The sequence below is a fragment of the Mustelus asterias genome, chromosome 29 (assembly GCF_964213995.1).
Source record: "Mustelus asterias chromosome 29, sMusAst1.hap1.1, whole genome shotgun sequence".
Lineage (NCBI taxonomy): Eukaryota > Metazoa > Chordata > Chondrichthyes > Carcharhiniformes > Triakidae > Mustelus > Mustelus asterias.
In genome coordinates, this window is record NC_135829.1 from 17,705,202 (window position 1) to 17,730,545 (window position 25,344).

A 25,344-nucleotide genomic window follows, 5' to 3' on the forward strand; every position below is an offset into this window, starting at 1 on the left:
ACCACTGGTCACGGACCTCCAGCCGGAAAAAGACTCTTCGACTGCTACCCTCTGTCTCCTGTGGCCAAGCCAGTTCTCTACCCATCTCGCCACCTCTCCTTGTATCCCATGAGCCTTAACCTTCTTAACAAACCTGCCATGAGGGACTTTGTCAAATGCCTTACTGAAATCCATACAGACGACATCCATGGCCCTTCCTTCGCCAACCGCTTTTGTCACTTCCTCAAAAAACTCCACCAAATTTGTAAGGCACGACCTCCCTCTTACAAAACCATGCTGTCTGTCACTAATGAGATTGTTCCGTTCTAAATGCGCATACATCCTGTCTCTAAGAATCCTCTCCAACAACACCGACCACAATCCCACCCAGGCCCTACGCCCATTTCCCTACATATTCACCCGCTAATCCCTCTAACCTACGCATCTCAGGACACTAAGGGGCAATTTTAGCATGGCCAATCAACCTAACCCGCACATCTTTGGACTGTGGGAGGAAACCGGAGCACCCGGAGGAAATCCACGCAGACATGAGGAGAATGTGCAAACTCCACACAGACAGTGACCCAAGCCGGGAATCGAACCCAGGTCCCTGGAGCTGTGAAGAAGCAGTGCTAACCGCAGTGCTAACCACTGTGCTACTGTGCCTTCTTGAACCACTGCAATTCATGTGGTCACTTTGACCCAGTGACAGTGAAAGAACAGTGATATATTTCAAAGTCAGGCTTGTGAGTGGCTTTGAGGGGAACTTGCAGGTGGTAGTGTTCCCATGTGTCTGCTGCCCTTGTCCTTTAAGATGGTCGTGGGCTTGGAAGATGCTGTCTAAGGAGCAATGGCGAATTCCTGAAGTGCATTTTGCAGATGGTACATATTGCTGCCACTGTGTGTCAGTGATGGAGGGAGTGAATGTTTATGGATGGGGTGCCAATCAAGTGGCTGTCCTAGCTGGTGTCAAACGTCTTGCTTGCTGTTGGAGCTGCACTCATCCAGGCAAGTGGAGAGTATTCCATCACACTCCTGACTTGTGTCTTGGAGAATGTAGACATGGGAATGAAAGGCTTTTTGAAAGTCTGTGGTACAGACAGCTGAGATCCTGAAAATCTTTTTGATTCCAACTCATTAATGAAACAAGTTGTAATAGATCAAGGGCAACTTGATGCAGCTTTAACAATCAAGCCTTTATTGCCAACGAAGCATTTATATACATGTACAAGGTAAGACTAGACTACAAATGCAACTGCTTCTTTTGACTCCCTGGCTCCAACTGCAAGTCCCTCCTTGACCCGTGATCTGCGTCCTTCTGCCATTTGGTTCAGTTTCCAACCAGACAATCCGTACGCAGCAGAAAAAAATCCCAACTGAGCCACAGGAATCTCATGTGTCCTGAGTTTTCTGCCTGATGATTATTTGAACAGCATGCTGGGGCTGACAAACAGGATATAACACTGCTCCTCTCATCTCTCACTCAAACCGCATGGACAAATGTGTCATTCATCTTCAGAGCTCATCTCACCCCTTATTCCTCCAGCAACCTCACTGTATCTGAAGACCTCACAATCTTCCCCTCCTCCAATTTCTCATTTCTTAATGGCTACCCAACTTGCTCACACTAACTGCTCTGCTGTCAAAACATTTTCCTTATTCTCCTTGTTTCATCTTTCCATTCAGTGACTCTTCAACTTGAATTACATCCACTTGCACCTTCAACTCTCTTGCTCTCTCTGCTCCAACTTTCTGACTTCCTGTCCTCACTATTCTTGCCCTTCACATGCTGCTCAGTATTTCAACCAATTATGCACCCATCTCCCTCCCCCCTCCTTATTCAAATGTCCTCAGTATCATATCAGAGGAACAAGACCATCTTTGTCAAAAAATAATAACAATATTAGAGAGTCAAGAGACAAAATGGAGAGAGGAACTTAAAACAATCACTATAGTAATAGTGTGGCCCCTTCGCGGGCCACGTGACCAAGCTGGAACCAATGGAGTGTGAGTGTGCACGTCTCAGGAGCGAGGACACGTGTCTCTAAGGCTGGAATTCAGCAGAACGAGTTGAGGAAGTTGTTGAGAGCAGACCTGTGGTGTTGTGTTGCAAGTCCTTTAGTTGTAAATGGTTTATTCTTGTTGATGGGCCGAGTGGCCTTCTTCTGTACTGTAGGGATTCTGTGATTCTACATCGAGTTATCACAACTATCAACATAGAAAATCTAGCTAAAGGCCAACAAGTCCCCTAAACATATGAACGCACAAATTAGGAGCAGAGGTAGGTCAATCAGTCCCTCGAGCCTGCTCCACAATTTAATAGGACCTTAGCTTATCTGATTGTGGCCTTTACTTTCCTCCCTACCCCTTATACCAGTGGTTCCCAAACTTTTTTCACTGGGCCGCACTTTCGGAATAAAAATTTGCTCGTGCCACACCGAATTTTTTAGTGATAAGAAATAGATTCAAAAACAAAAAAAAACAACTCCTAGCAGTGCTTGATTCATAACATAGAACACAACTACTTTATAATACGATCATGGGACATCCAGAAAGTATAAAACAATCACTTTGGAAAAATATCTAATCCATGTTTAAATGTTTCTTTGATTGTCCTTGAATCTTCCCGCCAGACTTGCCATCCTCTCTCGCCGCACCAGTGTGGCGCACTGCACCCTTTGGGAACCACTGCCTTATACCCTTTGACTGCCTTGTCAGTCAAGAATATATCTGACTCAGCAATAAACATAACTTCACTGCTGTCTGGGAAGAAATTGATGTGGAGATGCCGGCGTTGGACTGGGGTAAACACAGTAAGAAGTTTAACAACACCAGGTTAAAGTCCAACAGGTTTATTTGGTAGCAAAAGCCACACAAGCTTTCGGAGCTCTAAGCCCCTTCTTCAGGTGAGTGGGAATTCTGTTCACCAACAGAGCTTATAAAGACACAGACTCAATTTACATGAATAATGGTTGGAATGCGAATACTTACAACTAATCAAGTCTTTAAGAAACAAAACAATGTGAGTGGAGAGAGCATCAAGACAGGCTAAAAAGATGTGTATTGTCTCCAGACAAGACAGCCAGTGAAACTCTGCAGGTCCACGCAACTGTGGGAGTTACAAATAGTGTGACATGAACCCAATATCCCGGTTGAGGCCGTCCTCGTGTGTGCGGAACTTGGCTATCAGTTTCTGCTCAGCGACTCTGCGCTGACTAATGACTCACTGAGAGAAATATTTTCTCCTCATTGCTGTCTTCATAGAAGTATCATTGAATCTCTATAGTACAGAAGGAGGCCATTTGGTCCATCGAGTCTGCACTGACTCTCTGACAGAGCACCTTACCCAGGTCCTATCCTGTAACTCCACGTATTTACCCCATTAATCTACTTAACCTACACATTCTGGGACACTAAGGGGCAATTTAGCTTGGCCAATCAACCTAATCTACACATCTTTGGACTGTGAGAGAAAACCAGAGCACCCAGAGGGAACCCACGCAGACATAGGGAGAATGTGCAAACTCCAACAAGCAATCACTCAAAGCTGGAATTCCCAGATCCCTGGCACTGTGAGGCAGCCATGCTAACCACTGTGCCACCAAGCCACCCACAATGCCTTGAATGGGAGATCCTTATTTTTAAACTGTGTCTCCTAGGTCCAGTCCCCCTGTTAAGAGGAAGCATCCTCTCAGCATCCAGAGAACGATCTGTGGAGTATGGGCCAGAACACTTCCTCTATGTCAGTCTGCTGCCTCTGAACCCAATAGTCTGTATCCTAGGGTCTTAAGAGAAGTGGCTGCAGAGATAATGCATTGGTTATAACCTTCCAAAATTCCCAAGATTTTGGAAAGGTCCTAGCAGATTGAAAAAACACAAATATACAATCCCTACTAATGCCACAAAGGGAGTTAGAAAGAAGACACTATAGGCCAATTCGCTTAACATCTGTCATTCCTACGAAACTCATCTCCAAACTCTGTGGTCTGGGCCTTGGCTCCTCCCTCTGTGACTAGATCCTGAACTTCCTAACTCATAGATCACAATCAGTAAGGATAGGCAATAACACCTCCTCCACAATCATCCTCAACACCGGTGCCCCTCAAAGCTGTGTTCTCAGCCCCCTACTATACTCCTTATGCACCTATGACTGTGTGGCCAAATTCCCCTCCAACTCGATTTTCAAGTTTGCTGATGACACCACTGTAGTGGGTCGGATCTCAAACAATGACGAGACAGAGTACAGGAATGAGATAGAGAATCTGGTGAATTGGTACGGCGACAATAAACTCTCCCTCAATGTCAACAAAACGAAGGAGATTGTCATCGACTTCAGGAAGGGTAGTGGAGAACATGCCCCTGTCTACATCAATGGGGGCGAAGTAGAAAGGGTCGAGAGCTTCAGGTTTTTAGGTGTCCAGATCACCAACACCTGTCCTGGTCCCCCCATTCCGATACTATAGTTAAAAAAGCCCACCAACACCTCTACTTTCTCAGAAGACTAAGGAAATTTGGCATGTCAGCTACGACTCTCACCAACTTTTACATATGCACCATAGAAAGCATTTTTTCTGGTTGTATCACAGCTTGGTATGGGCTCCTGCTGTGTCCAAGACCGCAAGAAACTACAAAAGATCATGAATGTAGCCCAATCCGTCACACAAACCAGCCTTCCATCCATTGAATCTGTCGACACTTCCCGCTGCCTCGGAAAAGCAGCCAGCATAATTAAGGACCCCACGCACCCGGACATTCTCTCTTCCACCTTCTTCCAGCAGGAAAAAGAGACAAAAGTCTGAGATCATGTACCAACTGACTCAAGAACAGCGTCTTCCCTGCTGCCATCAGACTTTTGAATGGACCTATCTTGCATTAAGTTGATTTATCTCTACACCCTAGCTATGACTGTAACACTACATTCTGCACTCTTACGTTTCCTTCTCTATGAACGGTATGCTTTGTCTGTATATAGCGTGCAAGAAACAATACTTTTCACTGTATACTAATACATGTGACAATAATAAATCAAATCAAATCAAATGCGACAACCCATTATACAGGAAGTAGTAGCTGGAAATTTAGAAAACCATAACATAATCAAAACTTGTACACAAATCACTAAATATTAGCATACAGATACAGCAAAAATTAGGAAGGCAAATAGAATGTTGTCCTTTATTGCAAGAGGGATACAGTATATAATTGTTACAACTGTACAGGGTATTGGTGAGACTTACCCTAGAATATTGTGTACGGTTCTATTCTCCTTACTTAAGCAGCATTGGAGAAAGTTCAGAGAAGGTTTGCTAGTTTGATTTCTGGGACGAAGGGTTATCTTATGTGGAAAGGTTGACTAGGTACCTGTAGAGTTTAGAAGAATGTGAGGTGATCTTATTGAAGCATGTAAGATTCTGGGGTGCTTGATGGAGTAGGTGCTAGAGGATGTTTCCCTTTATGAAGGAAGAATCTAGAACTAGGGGGATGTTTCAATATAAGGGGTCTCCCATTTAGGACAGAGAAAGATTTTCTTCCCTCAGAGGGTCATTAATCTTTGGAATTCTTTACCCCAGGGTGTAATGGAGACTGGATCATTGAATATATTCATGGCTGAGCTTTGACTGACAAGCAAGTCAAGGTTTGTGGGCGGGTAGGTAGGAAAGTGAAGTTGAGGCCATGATAGATCAGCAATGATCTTATTGCATAATACAGCAGGATCGAGGGGCTGAATGGCCCAATTCTTTTCTTATCTCTTATGTTGTGTCTCTCCAAAACCCAGTTTAGGACATAGAACAGTACAGCACAGAACAGGCCCTTCGGCCCACGATGTTGTGCCGTGTTTGTTGACACTATTCTTACAGAGATCCATTTGTACCTGTGTGGTGAACCATTGTTGGTTCCCACCAGGTAGTGCTGAGCCATGGTCTGGCCAGTACTATGAGTCTGTAGATATGTTACTGTTGGGGTTAGGGTTGGGCTGTTCTACCTGTTAATATAGTCCTTATGGTACACCCCAGTCGGCTCCGCCTCCTGGGAGAGGTATAAAGGTCACTGCTCTGCCTGGTGACCCTTTAGTCTGGGATCGTATACTGTATATGGTAGCTCTGTTATTGTTGGCAATAAAAGCCTTTATTTCCCGAGTACATCCAGCCTCTCGTGTGTTATATCGCGCATCAATTTTATTGCCAACAAGTAAATTCTTTTTTTTTGAAAAAAATACGACAAAAGAAAACATGGAGCAAATGCTTAAACCCGAACGGCTTACGTTGGACCCACGTGCGGCGGGAGCATCGAACACTTTCGACCACTGGTTGAAGTGTTTCCAAGATTACCTCGACGCCTCCACAGCGGTCACCGACGACGCCGACAGACTCCGGGTCCTCCACGCGAGGGTAAGCGACGCTGTATACCTAGCGATCCGTGGGGCCACCGACTACAAAGGGGCCCTCGAGCTTCTCAAGAAGCGATACAACAAACCGCCGAATGAGATCCATGCTCGATACCTTCTAGCCACTCGACGGCGGCAGCCCGGCGAAACGACGTAACAGTACGCGTGCGAGCTTCAGCAGCGAGCCAGAGCCTGCAACTGCAAGTCAGTGTCGGCAGACCAGTACATGAACGACCTAGCTCGAGATGCGTTCGTGGCGGGAATTGGCTCGTCGTACATCCGCCTCCGGCAGTTGGAACAAGGTAACCTCGATCTCACTAAAACCATAGAGTTAGCTGACGCTCTAGAAACGGCCTCCAAAAGTCTGGCGATGTACCCCGACGACCACATGGAGACAGCGTGGCAGGGGCAGTCGCAGACTCCACTTCATTCAGCGGGACCGAAAAACTGCGCGATTGCGTTCCCAGCCTCGGACCTGACGACGGCAGCAGCTCCAGGTGGCCCGCGGTGTTACTTCTGTGGGGGGGGCGAAACACCCTCGGCAGCGATGTCCAGCTAAAGCGGTATTGTGCTCCGCCTGCGGCAAGAAGGGGCACTATTCCAAGGTATGCCTGTCCAAACTTCCATCCAAGAACAGCAGTGCGGCATGTGACTCCCCGGAGCCGGCCTCCTTGTCTTCTGCATCTTCAAGGTCTTCTACCACGTGCGATTCCAGGACGTCGCCATTCCGAACGATGGAGTCGCAAGACACGTGCGACCTGAAGGGGCCGCAGGTTTTGGCGCCATCGTCCACGTGCGACCTATGGGGACAGCCATTTTGGTCGGCACTGACCGTGAATGACCAGCAGGGGTCGTCAACAACCATCTCAGCTGCCTGCAGTTGCACCCACGAACCAACGGTGGCTTCGATCATCCTAGACCAGGCCAAGACTCACAGACTCCACAAGTCCATGATGGACATACAGGTAAACAAACGCCCAATTTATTGTTTGTTTGACAGCGGGAGCACGGAGAGCTTCATTCACCCAGACACCGTGAAGCGGTGTGGTCTCCAGATTCGGACTGTCAAGCGGACAATTTTGATGGTGTCAAGGTCCCGGTCTGTCACCGTGCTAGGGAGTTGCGTGGTCAATCTGACGGTGCAGGGCACGGTTTACGAGAACTTCAGGCTCCTTGTGTTACCGCACCTTTGCGCGCCAATACTCCTAGGACTAGATTTTATGGTCCACTTGAAGAGTGTAACCCTGCAGTACGATGGGCCACTCCCTCTGCTTTCAGTGGGAGACCCGCAGCCTCTAAATTGCCCAACACGCTCCACATGTAGTCTCTCAACGCTTACGATTACCACACCCTCCCTATTCCAGAATCTCGTGCCAGGCTGCAAGCCTATCGCAACAAAGAGCAGGCGTTACAGCGCTGAGGATCGGATCTTCATTTGATCTGAAGTTCAGCGGCTCCTCAAGGAAGGGATCATCCAACCTAGTGCTAGTCCTTGGAGAGCGCAAGTCGTGGTGGTTAAGAATGAGAACAAACCCCGGATGGTCATTGACTATACCATTAACAGATACACGCAGCTGGATGCGTATCCCCTCCCGCGCATATCTGACATGGTCAATCAGATTGCGCAGTACCGGGTGTTCTCCACCATCGACTTAAAATCTGCTTACCACCAGCTCCCCATTCGCCCAGAGGACCGACAATACACCGCCTTTGAGGCGGATGGTCGCCTGTACCATTTTTTAAGGGTTCCTTTTGGTGTCACCAATGGGGTCTCGGTCTTCCAGCGTGCTATGGACCGAATGGTGGACCATAACGGACTGCGGGCTACCTTCCCGTACCTGGATAACATCACCATCTGTGGCCATGACCAGCAGGACCACGATGCCAACCTTCTTAGATTCTTATGCACTGCATCTCGCCTGAATCTGACCTACAACAGGGAGATGTGTGTATTTCGCACGCGCCACCTAGCTATCCTCGGATACGTGGTGGAAAACGGGGTCCTTGGCCCTGATCCAGACCGTATGCGTCCTCTCCTCGAACTTCCCCTGCCCACTAGCGTCAAAGCACTGAGAAGATGTTTAGGCTTCTCATACTACGCACAGTGGGTTCCCAATTACGCGGACAAAGCCCGTCCGCTCATCAAGTCTACCTCTTTTCCCCTAGCAACAGAGGCTCGCTTAGCCTTTGCAAGAATAAAAGCCGACATCGCGAAAGCCACGATGCACGCTATCGATGAGTCCATCCCCTTCCAGGTGGAGAGTGATGCATCTGATTTCGCCCTGGCCGCCACACTTAACCAGGCGGGCAGGCCCGTCGCCTTTTTCTCTCGCACCCTCCAAGGCCCTGAAATTCGACATTCGGCGGTGGAAAAGGAGGCCCAGGCCATTGTGGAGGCTGTTCGGCATTGGCGCCATTACTTGGCGGGAAAACGGTTCACTCTGCTCACGGACCAGCGGTCCGTGGCGTTCATGTTCAACAACACGTTACGGGGTAAGATCAAGAATGATAAGATCTTGAGGTGGAGAATCGAACTCTCCACCTACAATTATGATATCATGTATCGTCCAGGGAAGCTCAACGAGCCCTCGGATGCCCTGTCGCGTGGAACATGCGCCAGTATGCAGGAGAATCGATTGCAGGCTCTCCACAATGACCTCTGCCATCCGGGGGTCACTCGGCTCTTCCACTTCATAAAAGCCCGGAATCTACCCTACTCGGTGGAGGACGTCAGGTCCATAACCAGAAGCTGCCGGGTATGCGCGGAATGCAAACCGCACTTTTACCGACCTGACAGGGCACAACTCGTTAAGGCCACTCGTCCCTTCGAAAGACTGAGTGTGGACTTTAAAGGCCCCCTTCCCTCGACAGATCGGAACGTGTACTTCCTCAATGTGGTTGATGAGTACTCACGATTCCCTTTTGTCATTCCCTGTTCTGATATGACCGTTGCCACGGTTATCAAGGCATTTCGTGATCTTTTCACCCTGTTCGGTTACCCCTGTTATATCCACAGTGATAGGGGCTCGTCGTTCATGAGCGATGACTTGAGGCAATACCTGCTCTCATATGGGATTGCCTCTAGTAGAACCACGAGCTACAACCCAAGGGGTAACGGACAGGTCGAACGAGAGAATGCTACAGTCTGGAAGACTGTCTTACTGGCGTTGAGGTCTAAAGGTCTTCCAGTCTCCCGTTGGCAAGAGGTACTCCCTGATGCGCTCCACTCCATACGCTCACTCCTGTGTACGGCAACCAACGCTACTCCTCATGAGAGAATGTTTTCATTCCCTAGGATGATATTCCTCTGGGACCTCATTACTGTCTTGGTTGACGTACTCAGGACCTGTCCTCCTGCGGTGACATGTTAGGACCCGCAAGTCCGACCCTTTGGTTGAACAGGTCCATCTCCTCCACACCAACCCTCAGTTTGCCTGCGTGGCATATCTTGACGGGCGAGAGGACACGGTCTCGATTCGAGATCTGGCGCCAGCAGGGGGCTTGGAAACCCCTGTCGCTCCCACACCTCCTGTTAGGGACCCCCCAACCATTATTTCCCCTCCTGATACGGCGCGGGCAGTATCGGGACCACCACTTAACCCTCTTACTCCCGTGTACAGCTTGCCTGAGTCCAGGAGATGGTCGCCACTTCAAGGCGTGCCCGAGTTCAGCGGATTGTCACCACCTCGGGGTCTACCAGCCTGTGAGGCACTGGAGGAGTCGCTGGACACCGCCTTGGAGAGAATGTCACCGCGATTGCCTGAACCGATGTCATCGCCGGTGTTGAGGAGGTCACAACGACGGTGCGGTCCCCCAGACCGTTTGAACTTATGGACAGATGAACAATTGTTCTGTGTTTTGTACCCCGCCGGCCTTTGTTTTCAAAGGAGGGGTGAATGTGGTGAACCATTGTTGGTTTCCACCAGGTAGTGCTGAGCCATGGTCTGACCAGTACTATGAGTCCGTAGATATGTTACTGTTGGGGTTAGGGTTGGGCTGTTCTACCTGTTAATACGGTCCTTATGGTACACCCCAGTCGGCTCCGCCTCCTGGGAGAGGTATAAAGGTCATTGCTCTGCCTGGTGACCCTTTAGTCTGGGATCGTATACTGTTTATGGTAGCTCTGTTATTGTTGGCAATAAAAGCCTTTATTTCCCGAGTACATCCAGCCTCTCGTGTGTTATATCGCGCATCAACCTGTATCAATGCAGCCAGTACCATCCTCTGAAATTGCTCTCCTAACAAGTTTAGTGGTTGCTCCTCTTCACCTAAGGCTCCATTCCTGGCCTTCTCCACACATACGTGCTGCCTTTAGAGTGTTACCAGGAGTCAGCCAATATAGCCAAATGTAGCAAAGTCAATCCCTCACTTCATCCCTCCATCGCTGCCCCCAGTGTGTTACTGTCTGATTTCGAATTTGACATTAAGTTCTTCTCAAACCAGAACTTTCACCAACTTAACATTGGAAAAATCAAAGCCACCCTACTTGCCTCCAATGCACACTGAAACTCCTATCTGACCCTGGGCTGAACTTCAAAACCACCACCAAATGTTGTGACTTCCTCTCCCAAATATCATCTGCCTCCATTCCTATCTCACACTGAATGCCACTAGAATCCTCCACAACTTCAATCCCTCAACCACTCACATCTCCAATCCTTTCCTCACTGGCCTCCTGAACATTACAGATCAGACTCCAGATCAACCAGAACCCATCACCTACATCCTGTCCTAATGGCATCCCGCTCCATAATCATTCCTATCTTCCCCTCAAGCACTGAGTTTAACCCTCCTAGGACACAGAATAGCATTCTAGGCCCAATCATTCTCAGCTGCTTCACCAATGCTTTTCCCGCCATTATAAATATAGAGTTGGTGTTTACTAATGATTGCACAGTGCTCAGCATCATTTGCCATTTCCCAGTTATTGAAGTCATCCATACCCACATGCAGCAAGACCTGAACAACATCCAGGCTTGAACTGATAAGCAACATTCACACCACAAAACTGCAGACAATGATCATTGCTTACAAGAGAGAGTCTAACCATCTCCTCCTGGCATTCAAAGGCATCACCATGGTCATATCCCCCACTCTCATTATTCCTGGTAAGTCATCATGTTCAGAAACAAAACTGGACCAGTCAAAACTGGAAGAATGCTATGGCTCCTAAAGCAGGTCAGAGGCCTCCTGTCTCCCCAAAACATTACCAGCTACAAGGCACAGGTTAGGAGGGTAATGGAATACTCTCCACTTTTCTGGGAGAGTGCAACTGCAATTCAAGAAGTTCATCACCATCCAGCATGATTTAGGATGACTGGCTCCCCATCTATCAACTTAGACATTCATTCTCTTCACTGTGGTGGCATCATGGTTGCAGTGTGTTCCATCTGTTAGATATGTTGCAGCAACTTACTCTCCTTCGGCAGCACCTTCCAAAATCCACAACCTCTACTATCTAGAAGGGCAAGGGCATGGGAGCATCATCACCTGTAAGTTCCCCTCCAAGTTACACACTGTCCTGATTCAGACATAAGTCACTGTTTCTTTATTGCAGCTGGGTCAAATCCTGAAACTGTCTACCTATTAGCAATGTGGAAGCGTTTACACAACATAAATCGCAATGATTCAAGAAGACGATCTATCACCACTTTCTTAAGAGTTGGGCATTAAATGTTGGACTTCGTCAACAACACTCAAACCAATATTGAATTCTTTAAAAGGTTACCAATCCTGTGTGTCCCAGTGCATTGATCTAGGATACAGCAATCAGTCTTCAGATCCCACATCCTGCGATTCTCTCCCTTACCACCTACCCACCTTAGCATATCTATGGTAAAAGTTTGTTTAAAACCTACCTCTCCAACCAAGTCACTTCCATTCACTCCCCTCCTACCTCAAGCTCATACCAATCCCCACGCTTCCACATTTGCAAAATAACACAGACTGTTCCCCACTCTGACCAAAATCCATAAATTCAACTTCTTGTTCTCATGATGTTAACTGTGGCTCAGTGACCATCACTCTCACCTCAGAGTTAGAAGATTGTGGGTTTAAGCACCCCCTCCAGAGATGTGAGTTTGAAATCTAACCTGGCACTCCAGTGCGGAACTGAGGGAGTGCTGCATGGTTGTAGGTGTCATCTTTTGGATGAGATGTTAAAGCGTGGTCTGCCCTCTCTGTTGTAGGGTAAAAATTCTGCAGCAACTATTATTCAGAAGAGTAGAGGAGTTTCCATTGGTGCCTTGTCAATATTTACCAGCTAACTAACATCACTGAAACAATCAGGCCATTATCACACTGCTGTTTGTAGGATCTATATGTGAAAATTGATGCCAAGTTTCCAGCTTTAGAACAGAAACCACATTTAGAAAGTACTTCATTGACTGTAAAGTGTTTGAATGTCCTGACATTGTGAACGGCACTATATAAATGTAAGTCTTTCTTTCATTTCTTGTAGTGAGCATGTTTCTGATGAGCATATCGAGACTATTAGAAAGGTATTTTGTGCAGTGTGTTTGAAGCTCATTTTTGAATGGTTAAGCTGTTAAACTGTAATAACGGTGCAGTTACCCAGAGCTCTGAACAGATGCTATCATAGATTGACTGATCTGGAGCTGCAGGATCTGACTCACACCATTGATCTGATAACAGTACTGACAAAAACACCACTTACCAAGCTGCACCAGAGCTCAAATACAAACTAAAACTCCCAAATCAGACTCAAGTCATGAGCTGAATTTGGATTGAGGGTCGGAGCAAACATCACTTATCATTCGAGGAGCAGAAATTATCTTCAGACCCCTCCTCCATCACGTAGGCTGACTCTCACTCAAGTAGTCTGATCACTCCCTAATCACGCAGTCTGACCCCTCAATCACATAGTCTGGCCCCCATCACTAACCTGGCCCTCAATCATGTCGTCCACATAGTCTGACCCCCCATCACAAACTCTGATCTCTTCCCCGTCACACAGTCCAACCCACCCAATCATCGAGTCTGATCTCCACCCTCACACAGTCTGAGCCCTACGACACACTCTCATCCCCCCATTTGCACATTCTGACCCCCCCTCCCCCCCACCCCCGCCCCCCCCAATCCCCCCTCCCCCCCAACCCCCCCCTCCCCACCCCCCCACACCCCACCCCCCCTTCCCCACCCCCCCTCCCCACCACCCCCCCACACCCTACCACCCCCCTCCCCCCCCACCCCTCCCCCACCCCTCCCCCCACCCCCCCCACCCCCCCCACCCCTCCCCCCCTCCCCCCACCCCTCCCCCCACCCCTCCCCCCTCCCCCCCTACCCCTCCCCCCCCCCCCCCACCCCTCACCTGTAGCATGATGGAACAGAAGCAAAAGACCCACAGATAGAGCACCGAGTGCCATTGCAGATTCTTAGATCATGTTAGCCCTTCAGAAACTGGATAACTGTTTCAACATTACACATCGACTCGTAACCAAAAAAGAGAAGTGGCCCTTTTAAGGGTTGTGGAAGAGAAAAACAGCTTCCTGTTGCACCAACTCAAATTAAATTTACGAAATAAAACTATATAAATGGTATGGCCACAGCTGTTAGCATGTTCAATCCTCAACCAGAGTAGGAACTGGAGGGATGAGATTCTGAATATAACAGTACATTCAGGATGTGCATCACAGTGAATAACACACCCAGCAGCTGTGTCATATTGTGCTGTCCACTTAGAACAATGGAAAACACTCGTGGAGACAAGACTGTGATTGCTAAAACAAAGGGGAGGTTTAGAGTTAGCACCCCCAGAAGGTAAGTGACCCAATCGAGGACAAAGCTGCACTTACAGTCTGTCCAATCTTATCCTGGACTGAAGTCAGTGTAGAGTAATATTGGGCTGGGTGTAAAATTAGCATTAGATCGTGAGGTTTTCCCATCCAAGCTAATAAGCTTAAACAATGGTGTATTCTGTAGAAGGATCATTTACATCATAGAATCATATAAAATCCTTACAGTGCAGAAGGAGGCCATTTGGCCCATCAAGCCTGTACCGACTCTTCAACAGAACATCTTACCCTATCCCCATGACCCTGCTCGTCCCTCTAACATACACATCTTGGGACACTAAGGGGAAATTTAGCACAACCAATCCACCTAACCTGCACATCTTGGGACACTAAGGGGCAATTTAGCATGGCTGATCCACCTAACCTGCACATCTTTGGACATCCTAAACATTAACTCTCTTTCTCTCTCCACAGATGTTGACAGGGCTGCTGAATTTATCCAGCATTTTCTGTTTTTCTTTCAGATTTCCAGCAGTATGTTGCTTTTAATTAATCATTGCATCTTCAGTTTATTGATATATCTAGTGACCTGATGTTGGAAGAATGAGACTTTGGCAGGAACTCTTTCTCTCTTCTCTTCTCCCTCCCAACCTGCTGTTAATTGGCTGACATTTACTGTCAAGCTCCAGGTATGATCAGAAATATGGTCACACTGAAGGAAATAAACTTGCAGGGGAAAGGGGGTGGGAACTGGCTAGATTTCTCCACAGAGAGCTGAAATAGACTCGATGGACCAAATGGCCTCTACTTCTGTAGTCTCATTGATTTTTATGGGTGGGATTTTCCACTCAAAATTCCTGCCTGAAATAAATGTTTTGCTGGTGTGTCAAATTTTCCATCCCGCCCATGATGATTTCCGCAGCAGTTGGGACCAGATAATCCCACCCTACGTCTCTAAACCATCCTCAGTCTCTCAGCAAACATCAAGCACCAAAGGAGGTGTTCTGGGCCTGCACAAATCTTAGCTAATGATCCAGGAGACAGGCTTGTGAAACATAATGTTCAAGCACAGGAAGAGGATCATGCTGGTGGCGGAGGCTCACGTGATGGTCCAAATGAACCTCCCTTACCCCTTCTTATCCGATCTCATCAACATATCCTTCCTTTCTCCCTCGTGTGCTTATCTAGCTTCTGCTTAAATGCATCGATCTTAGTTGCCTCAACTTCTCCTTTTGGCACTGAGTTCCCCATTCCTTTTTGTGTTCTGTTCCCTCATTTGTTCTTTTTGGTTGAAAATGATCACCCAGCAGAAGGTGCTGTTTGTAAATTACCGAGATTTAAATAATACAAAGACAGGACGGCACATACGTCCAGTCTCCTTCCAACTACCTGCTGCCTTGTGTCAGCAGCCTCACTGCTTTCTTTGTGAACCCTGAACCATTACTAATAACACTGGAATTAAAAATACGAAGAGACATTTAATAAGATGCAAAGGAGGGTTAGCACAGAGGCAACAGGGATGAGGAACTTCAGTTACATGGAAATAAAAGGAAGCTGGGTTTTTTTTTAGAAGAGTTTAATAGAGTTTCGAAACAATGTGGAGCAGTTAACGTAAATAAGGATGGGCAATAAATGCTTATCGAACCAGTGACACCCACATCCCATGAACAAATAATGAGAAGGTGTTTTCATTGTTAAGAATGTTGGTAACCAGATGATACAGTTTAATTAATTGGAAAATAAACTGGAGAGGAAATCAGAAGGACGTTTTTTCCCACAGCAAGTTGTTATGATCTGGAATGTGCTGCCTGAATGCGCAGTGGAAGCAGATTCAATCGTAACTTCCAGAGGAGACTTGGATCAACACTGGAACAGGAAAGAGCCATGAAAATGGCTTCAGGGGTGAGGAAAATTACTTGTACAGATTGGAGAGGTTGGGACTGTTTTCCTTGGAGAAGGGAAATGTGATACAAGTATACAAAATCATGAGGGGTCTGGGCAGGAAGAAACTGTTCCCATTGGTGCAATGATTGAACAGGAGGGTAGAGATTTAAAGTAATTGGCAGGAGAGATGAGGAAAATCCTTTTCACACAGCCAGTGGTTCTGCCAGAGAATGCGATAGAGGATAATTAAGTCATTTAAGAGGGAATTGGATTATTATTTGGAAAGAAAGAATGTGTATGGTTACAGAGAGAAAGTCAGGGAGTGGCACAAGAGAAATTGGTCCTTCATTGGAGCCAGCTTTGAGGGAGCGACACTGTAAGGATACGATGAAATGTGTTTGATGAAGGCAGTCACTGATGTGGAACGTCTTGTGGCTGATCAGTTTCATTGTACCTAATATTCCATTTAATATCAGCAAGAGGCTGCCCATTTATTTACAAACATCATGGAGGAAATGGGGGTATTGCCTTATCTTTTTTAAAAAGTCCCAGCAATGGTTTATGATTAGTTATTACGATGAAGCATCTACTGTAGACGTATTGGTGGAATTTTTAATGCCAAAGTCAACTGCTAACCCCCTTTCCTAATTTGGAAATAACCCCATTCAGTGTCTGTGAGGGTCCTAAATGCGTATGTAATGGGCTTCTGTTTCATCATTCTAGCGGCGTTCCTGTACCCCCCCGCAGCCCCCCCTCCCCCCCACCCAAACCCTGTAGGTGGAGGCATCGCATGTCCGGATGAGGTCCTTCTCTGTGTCAAAATGGGTCAATAAATTAGAGGACAAAAGCTGTTCACATTGAAAGCTTCCAGCTGCAGAACCCCCCCAAGACCACCTTTGACATTTCCATAGTAGGGTATGCAAGGGGGGCCAATAAGGATGCCAAGTTCTGAATAAATTTCCCGTAATAATTCACTACCCCAGGAAGGATTTCAATTTTGTAGAGTTCCTTGGAGTTGGCCCTTACTTTGTCCTCCACTGGATGAAGGCCTGATAGCACAAATAGGTCATGGCACTTGCTTGAAGACACATTTTCACTTTTCAGTCGTGCCCCGACCTCCAAGAATCGCCAGGTTTGCTAGGTGTTCGTGTTCTGAAGTGCCGAATAGGGGAGCTCATAATCGATGAGGCTCAGGAGATCTATTGACAATCCTTGGCGATCATAACAGGGGTGACTAGGGACTGAGGAAGGGAGGGTCTGAGGATAAGGGGGGCATTGGGCATTGAGCTGCTGGACAATTATTCCCCCTAAGGTGGAAAATGTGGAGGCTATGAGGGCCTCCCTGGTCCTCCGGCCCTCTACGACCCTGGCCATGGCCTGTGCAGCCTCCTCTGGGTCCTCCCCAAGCTCCATTGCCACCCAGTCCAGGTCATCCTCCTCCCCCGGTGGATCCACCTGTTCCTCCTCCTCCTCCAGAATGTCGTCCCGCTGCTGTGCCAAGCTGTGCAGGACACAGCATGCAACCACGATCTGAGCGATCCTCTGGGTGCTGTATTGCAGAGTCCCACTAGGACAGTCCAGACAGCGGAGCTGCATCTTTAGGAAGCCTATGCACTGGTCAATTATGTTCCTGGTGGCAGAGTGAGCCTCGTTGCAGTGGGTCTCTGCTTCGGTCTGGGGTCTCCACACAGGCGTCATTAGCCATGACCTAAGCGGATAACCCTTGTCCCCCACTAGCCAGCCCCTCAGTCAACAAATACCCTTGAAGGTTCCAGATACCTCCGAGTGTCCAGGACGAATGCGTTATGCATGCTCCCAGGATAGCATGCACAGACGTGGATAATGTTTAGCTGATGGTCGCCCACCAGCTGGATATTCAGGGAGTGGAAGCCCTTCCTGTTGATGAAGGGCACTCCCTGTCGAGATGGCACTCTCAAGGCGATATGGGTACCATGGATCAGCTCCTGGTCTTGGAACATCCCAGCAATGACACTGAGTCCTACAGCTTGTGTATCCTAATGGTACATGTGGAAGGTGATGTAGTCCATTGCCCAGGCATACAGGGCATCCTTGTGGATGCATCTGTGTGCTGAAGATTGCGAGATTCTGCACAGGTCCCTGCTCAAGCCCTGAAATGATTCGGTGGTGAAAATGTTCAGGGTAGCTGTGACTTTCACAGCCACCGGGAGCAAGTGTCCGCCTCCTCCTTTTGGTGCAAGGTAGGCAAGAACCTGGCACAGGTACTGCTCCGTGTCCCTTTGAAGGCGGAGTTGTCGGCAGCACATGTTGTCCGACAGCTTGTGAAAAGACCAGTGCCTTCTGTAAACTTGCGGCCTACAGCATCGCTGACTTCTTACCCCCTCCTCAGCCTGATGGACGGCAAGCACCTGAGCCTCTGCTGTACCTCCCTCATGCTCTAAGGCCGGGTCCTGTGGTGCTGGGTCACGCCTGTGCTGGCCTTGGTGCTCTTGCCACCACCAATCTGTCATGGCAGCAGTTGCCAGGATTAATGTGAGCTGGCATGCCTCAAATCCGAAAACCATCTTGAATCTGTCAGGAGGTGGAAAGGAGAGAGAGGGAGACAGTCAGCAATCCTTTGACCCTCGAGTCTTGCCTAATATCATTATGATCCAACGTTTGAAGACTGACAAATGCTCACCGTTCCCACTGCCCAGTGCAGCCTTCAAGAGCTGCTGCCCACACCAGCGAGCTTGCACGGTCACGGAAACTGACCCATGACCCCTCCTCCTGGTCCATGGCCTCTGGCCTGGATCATTCCTCCCTTCAATTCATCAGTTATGGTGCGCACCATGTTCTGCTGCAAATTGATGTTCCTCTATGGCCACATCAACGGGGATGAAGTAGAAAGGGTCGAGAGCTTCACATTTTTAGGTGTCCAGATCACCAACAACTTGTCCTGGTCCCCCCATGCCGACACTATAGTTAAGAAAGCCCACCAATGCCTCTACTTTCTCAGAAGACTAAGGAAATCTGGCATGTCAGCTACGGCTCTCATCAACTTTTACAGGTGCACCATAGAAAGCATTCTTTCTGGTTGTATCACAGCTTGGTTTGGCTCCTGCTCTGCCCAAGACCGCAAGCAACTACAAAAGATCATGTAGCCCAATCCATCACCCAGACCAGCCTTCCATCCATTGACTCTGTCTACACTTCCCACTGCCTCGGCACAGCAGCCAGCACAATTAAGGACCCCAAGCAGCCTGGACATTCTCTCTTCCACCTTCTTCCTTCGGGAAAAAGATACAAAAGTCTGAGGTCACGTACCAACCAACTCGAACAGCTTCTTCCCTGCTGCTGTCAGACTTTTGAATGGACTTGCATTAAGTTGATCTTTCTCTACACCCTAGCTATGACTGTAACACTACATTCTGCACTCTCTCCTTCTCTATGAATGGTATGCTTTGTCTGTATAGCGCGCAAGAAGCAATACTTTTCACTGTATACTAATACATGTGACAACAATAAATCAAATCAAATCAAAAACATGGCTGCAAGCCTCAGGCACTGTCTCTTCCCCTAAGCCTTAATGAGATTTAGCACCTGGGTGGAATCGCTGAATTATTGAGGACGATGGAGCGTTGATGGGAGGTTCAGGGCTAGCATGAACATGAGAGAGCACAGTCGTTCTCTCAGGTGAGCAAGGATGCCTGGTGGAACCTCCTGAGTGAACATCATGCCAACTTCTTCCTGGCAAGTAGCCAGAGCTGGGCAGCTACGCTATAATCTGGCACATAAGGATCGAATGGTGGGACATTATTCTGTGCAGAGTGCCAGAGATTCTGGAGAGAAAACTCGGCTGTGCAGCTGAAGAGCTATGCAGTGATTTTTGCACTGTAACTGACACTCTGACGAATTATGAGACGATTTTGCCCTCTGTCTTTGTATGATCTTGCCAAGGGGCAGCATATCAATAAGAAAGAGGAGGAAGCCAAGGTTAGATCCTTGTGGGATGCCAAAGGTAACAGTGCAAGAGGAACTATTGGATTGAGTCCAGTTGAGCGCAGTCACAGCAAACAATCAGAACCACAGAGGTCATGTTATTTGTAGTTTGGATTTTATGTGGGCAGATATTTGGTGGAGTCAGCTGGGCTGAGTTTTATGCAGCGAGTTGAGGTTGGGTGGGGAAAGGTGGGATGATGTGAGGTACATTCTGTGCAGTGAGGGAGGGGTGGTTTGTCAGTGGACCCCAGGTAATGGGGAAGCAGAGAGCAAATATTTGGCAATTTTTTTATTGAGAACTAAAATGAAAGGTCATGGATGACAGAATAAAGGAAGCCAAATAGCATCAGGAAGCAATGATTAGGGTGATTAAAGTCTAAAAATACTGAGAGGAAGGAAGCCTTTTATTACAATATTTGCAAAGGCCTTCACCCTGAGAGTTCCTTTAAAATGAAGCAAATACGTTTGCCATGAAACTGTGGTGGTAAGGAGTGTCATGATAATAGGATAATTGTGGCAGTGAACTCCAGTATTAGATAAAATACGGTACACTCTGTACTTCATGGGGTCACCTGACCTGTGAATCAAAGGTCAGATATCTCTTTTGAATACCAAACAAATAAACAAACTCAAATTAACTTAGGGACAAATTAAAAGGGGCAGCTCCCCAAAAGGAAGGGGGAACAGCCCGAACCAAAAACAAAGTCGAAAGGAAACTTAAAACATCAAACCAAAAGGTGATTGTCAGGGTCGATAATACACCCCAGCCCCTGCGGCGCCCAGCGGTCGCGGAAGGTGTCAACCGCACCCGTGGACACCGCATGCTCCCTCTCCAGTGACACCTGGCCGCGAATGTAGCCGCGGTAGAGGGGCAGACAGTCAGGGTGGACGGCCCCGTCGATCGCCCACTGCCTGGACCTATTGATGGCGCGTCTCGCCAGGCCCAGGTTCACGAGGAGGTCGGCATCTCGACCCGCCCCTCTCCACACCAGGTGCCCGTAAAAGGTCAGATAGTTTGTATAGATTGTAACAAGACTTGCAGTTGTGTGTTCATATTTTATTAATGAAGTTAGTCTACAACAATGATGTTGGTCATTCTGTAACATAAAAGCCAGTAATTTCCTCAGATTGACAACCAGCGGCAGATTGCCACTCAATAGAAACTTACCTGCATTTAAAATGGATAGTGCCTGTCTCACCTAACCTGAACTCAGGCTGGGTGAGACTGAAGAAGTGAATTATGTCAATGACTCCAGTGGCAAAGTGTGAAAGGGCCGGAGCGAAGGAGTAGGCACCTTCTACTTATGGCGCTAGTTGCCGTAAAGCATGAGAGTTTAAATGTCCCATTGAAAGGGAGAAGGTGAGTTTCTATGGTAATTGAATGGTTTGTGGGGATCTGGACATGGGGCAACCCAGGCATGGGAGAGATCCAGACATGGGAGGGGGTGGGGTGAGAGATCCAGACATAGGGGTGGGGGTTTGGACATAAGGGGGAGAATCAGGCTTTAGGAGACGGTGGGGTGGGGTGCGATCTGGGAATTTAAAATAGTGACTCTGAAGTTAGAAGTGACTTTTTCCTTCTAACTTAGAGTAACTATGTGTAAAACTGGCAGAACCATCTGAAGTTAGCAATTTAAATTGCTTTGTTCCTTGCCCAGCTGAATTGTCTAGAGGACATTATCCCTTTAGAAGACAATGTCCGCATAAAGTCTTACAATGGGAACTACCCAGAGGGATTTCCCAGCACACCTTGGGGGTACCGCCCCCCCCCCCCCCCCCCAAATCTGATGCTGGGGAACCACGAAGTTATGGTCCAAAAACAAGTCATGGGGTTCCACAGTTTGAAATCTTGGAACAGAGTAAATTACATTGAGATGAATCTTGATTTCACAAAATGAGGGTGTGATCTTAAGAAAGGGGAAATTCTGAATGGCACTCCTCAGTGACTACCTGCCAAAGGTCCTTCACTGGCTGTAACCTGAAGTTATGGGAGGCGCTACAAGTCAAGTTGTTGTTGCATTCCTGGAAATCAAGACTTTAAGTGAATCATAGGTTCTCAGAGGAATCAATTTTAAAACTGGAGTTGGGTTCCTTCAGACATTTCTTACCCGGGAAAAAAAAACAATGCATGTATGTGCTGTACATGTTCGGTACTCTGCATTCCTAGCGGAAATAACTTGCAAACTAAAATAAAAGAATAAAGTAGATACTTTAGAAATTTTCTCAGCAGAAATAAACATTATGGGTAGAATTTCCCTGTCCTGCGGGTGAGGGGCAGACCCTGGAAAGGCCTATTGACCTCGGGCAGGATTTTCCAGTTTTGGGGCGAGCACAGCTGGAAAATCGTGCCCTATAAGCTTGAAATGCTGAACATTCATAAATGCCTAACTTTGAAATATAATAAATGTAAAAGAAATAGAATATACAGTAAATGCAAATAAAGGTAAAAACATTACAAATTTCAAAATGGGGCCGGAGCGAGGTGACTTCTTACAAGCTGTGCCCAGCATAGCTTCTAATTCTATCTTTTACTCTCGTTCTATGCTTCTAAAACTTCATTCAAACTCCTTTAAACTCTCTAACAATGCTCTAATTCAATCTCTCACAGATTTGGACACGCTAGCTATTCTGCACCCTCTCCTTTCCTTCTCTATGAACGGTATATTTTGTCTGTATAGCGCGCAAGAAACAATACTTTTCACTGTATTCTAATACAAGCGACAATAATAAATCAAATCAAATTCATCTGGTTTTGGATTGACCAGGCTCCATCTCGTGGTAGAAGCTGGTCAGTGCAGAACATCAGTACAAGCTGAGAGTGGGAACAGGAATGAAGTGGGCAGGCTGTGGTGTTGTCTTTGGACTAGTAATCCAGAGTTCGGGGTAAAGCTCTGTGGGCCCGGGTTTGAGATTTTTTAAAAATCTGGAATTAATTCTAATGATGGCCATGAAATGATTGTTGTAGTGGAAGGAAATCTAGTAAAGTTTATTTATTAGTCACAAGGCTTACATTAACACTGCAATGAAGTTACTGTGAAACTCCCCTAGTCGCCACAGTCCAGCACCTGTTCAGGTCAATGCACCAAACCAGCACGTCTTTCAGAATATGGAAGGAAACCGGAGCACCCGGAGGAAACCCACGCAGACATGGGGAGAATGTGCAAACTCCACACAGACAGTGACCCAAGCCGGGAATCGAATCCGGGTCCCAGGCGCTGTGAAGCAGCAGTGCTAACCACTGTGCCACCGTGCCACCCATCCTTACCATCTGCCATCCTTACCTGTACTCTGGCCCCACAGCAATGTGGTTGACTCTTGAAATGGCCACTCAGTTCAAGGGGGCCCTCGGAATTGAGGGAGGGAACAGTTGCACCTGGGAAAAGGTCATGTGTGTGGCCAATGATAAATCAAAACCAGCAATATTGACAGATATATTGTTGTTACTTTATTAACAATGTTAAAGCAAAACAACGTTAGGTGAGTCGACCTTAAGCAGGGGCTTACTGTATGTAAATACCTTCCACTATGGCATCATTGATAAAGTAAGGACAAGCATGGGAAAGAGGAAGGGAAAGAGAGAATCAGGCCAAATGTGGTGGAATCACCATCTTTCCCTTGTACCCTGTTAGGGATGCAGTAGCCTCAACATTCCATGCTGTCACCAAGCTCTCCAATTAGTGTAACAATGCCTTGTGTCAGGACTGCCCTCTAAAGCTGCCTCCTGCAAAGCTACAGTGAAAGAACATCATTTCCATTGAGTCTTTAGAGAATTGGCCGACCACCTCCAGCACACAATGTTAACCCCCCAATGGTGAACAGGGCTTAAATAGACAAAGTACATTTCCCATCAACATCTAGAATATCCTGAAGGGGCTTTTTGTGTGAGCAGAATCTTGTGTAATCCCTTCTTCATTAAAGGTATCTATATGAAGTGCAGGTTCCTCAATGTTCTTTTGAATTATAGGGTTATCAGCTTCTTTCTAATTAATACAGTGATGGAGCGGTGGAAAGGCTGGCTACGTGACTAGCAGCTGTAACATGGAACTCCTGAGTTCAGATTGAGGGCAATCTGCAGATATACAAACACAGAATGAGAAAAGTTACTGACATTTCTGAGCTACTATCCAGTAGATTCAATAGAAAATTCAATGACTATTGGGTACACACTTGAAAATTAAGGAAAGATTGTAAGGCTATGGAGAAAGAGAAGGGTGGTTGAATAGTGCTCTTAAAAGGAGCCATCACTAGTACAATGGGCCAAATGGCCTTTTTCTGTGCTGTAAGATTCTATTGCTTTCTTTTAAATTTAAATGGGGTAACAGTACAATCTTTGACATGCCATAGTGCAGATTTTTATTTTAAAGGAAGGAAGATTTGCATTTATATATCATCTTTTATCACCTTATGATGTCCGAAAGTGCTTTATAGCCAGTTAAGTATATCTGAAGTGCAATCACTGTTGTGGTGCAGGATATGTGACAGTCAGTTTGCGCACAGCAAGCTCCCCACAAGCAGCAATCCAGTAGTGACTTGCTAATCTATTTTTGGTAAAGGTCATTGAACTCTGCTGCGAAATAGTGCCATGGAATCTTTGATGTTCACCTGATAGGGCCTTGGTTTAAGATGCCATCTGAGATGCAGTACCTCTGACAGTGCCACACTCCCTCAGTACTGCACTGGAGTAAGACAGTGCAATTCACTGAGTCAAGGCTGACAGCCAAGAGAGGCAAAGGCATTGGAATCCCAAAGTTGAGGCAAGAAGCAGGTCCTGAGCCTGAACTTGCTGACAAAAATCGGTAATTTTACCATGCGTTGTTTCCTAATTGGCCACCCACGGGTCCAAAATCCAGTTAAGAGCAGCAGTCAAGCTCTCCATGTTGCCTGCCCAATCAGAGACTGGCAGCCCTTAAACCTCAGCTGTGTCACTGGAAGAGGTGAACCTTGAGAGCTAGGCCAGGTAGGTTTTAAAAAAATTAAAAGTTCAGGGGCCGTGAGTCAGATGAGAAATACTCCAGGAAGATTGTTGTGGCTGGGGGAACTGCCTTCCCAGTCCATGGCCCTGTTTCGGCCACAGTACCTCAGGCTCTCATACCCTCCCGCAAAGGGTTGCCACAGTATGGCTGCCTACATTAATCCAGGGGTTTCCCCATGCAGCAGAAACCAAATCACTGTCAGTAAAATGGTGGCAACCTTAAAAATGACCCTTAACAGGACTTTTATGCATGCTATTCACCTCTTTGGAGCAGGCACCTACTTTACATCTGGTCCTGCTGGTGGGAAAATGCCCTAGAGGCAGAACTGTGTCTGCGAACCATCTTGACATGGCTGCCTGCTATTTTAACACCCTCCTCCTAACCCAGATACCTCCTCTTGCACACCTGA

General features: G+C 47.2%; 1 protein-coding gene across 3 annotated transcripts in view; it reads right to left on the reverse strand.

The window, feature by feature from the left end:
* Positions 1-13,962, reverse strand: part of LOC144480561 (uncharacterized) — a 33,444-nt gene extending 19,482 nt beyond the window's left edge. For 2 of the 3 annotated variants that reach the window (XM_078200148.1, XM_078200147.1), the window contains exon 1: positions 13,695-13,962. In XM_078200148.1, coding sequence (XP_078056274.1) covers positions 13,695-13,749 — 55 coding nt within the window. In that variant the 5' untranslated portion in view covers positions 13,750-13,962. The remainder of the gene's footprint in view (positions 1-13,694) is intronic. The other variant, XM_078200146.1, reaches the window with a different exon arrangement.
* Positions 13,963-25,344: the final 11,382 nt, after the last annotated feature.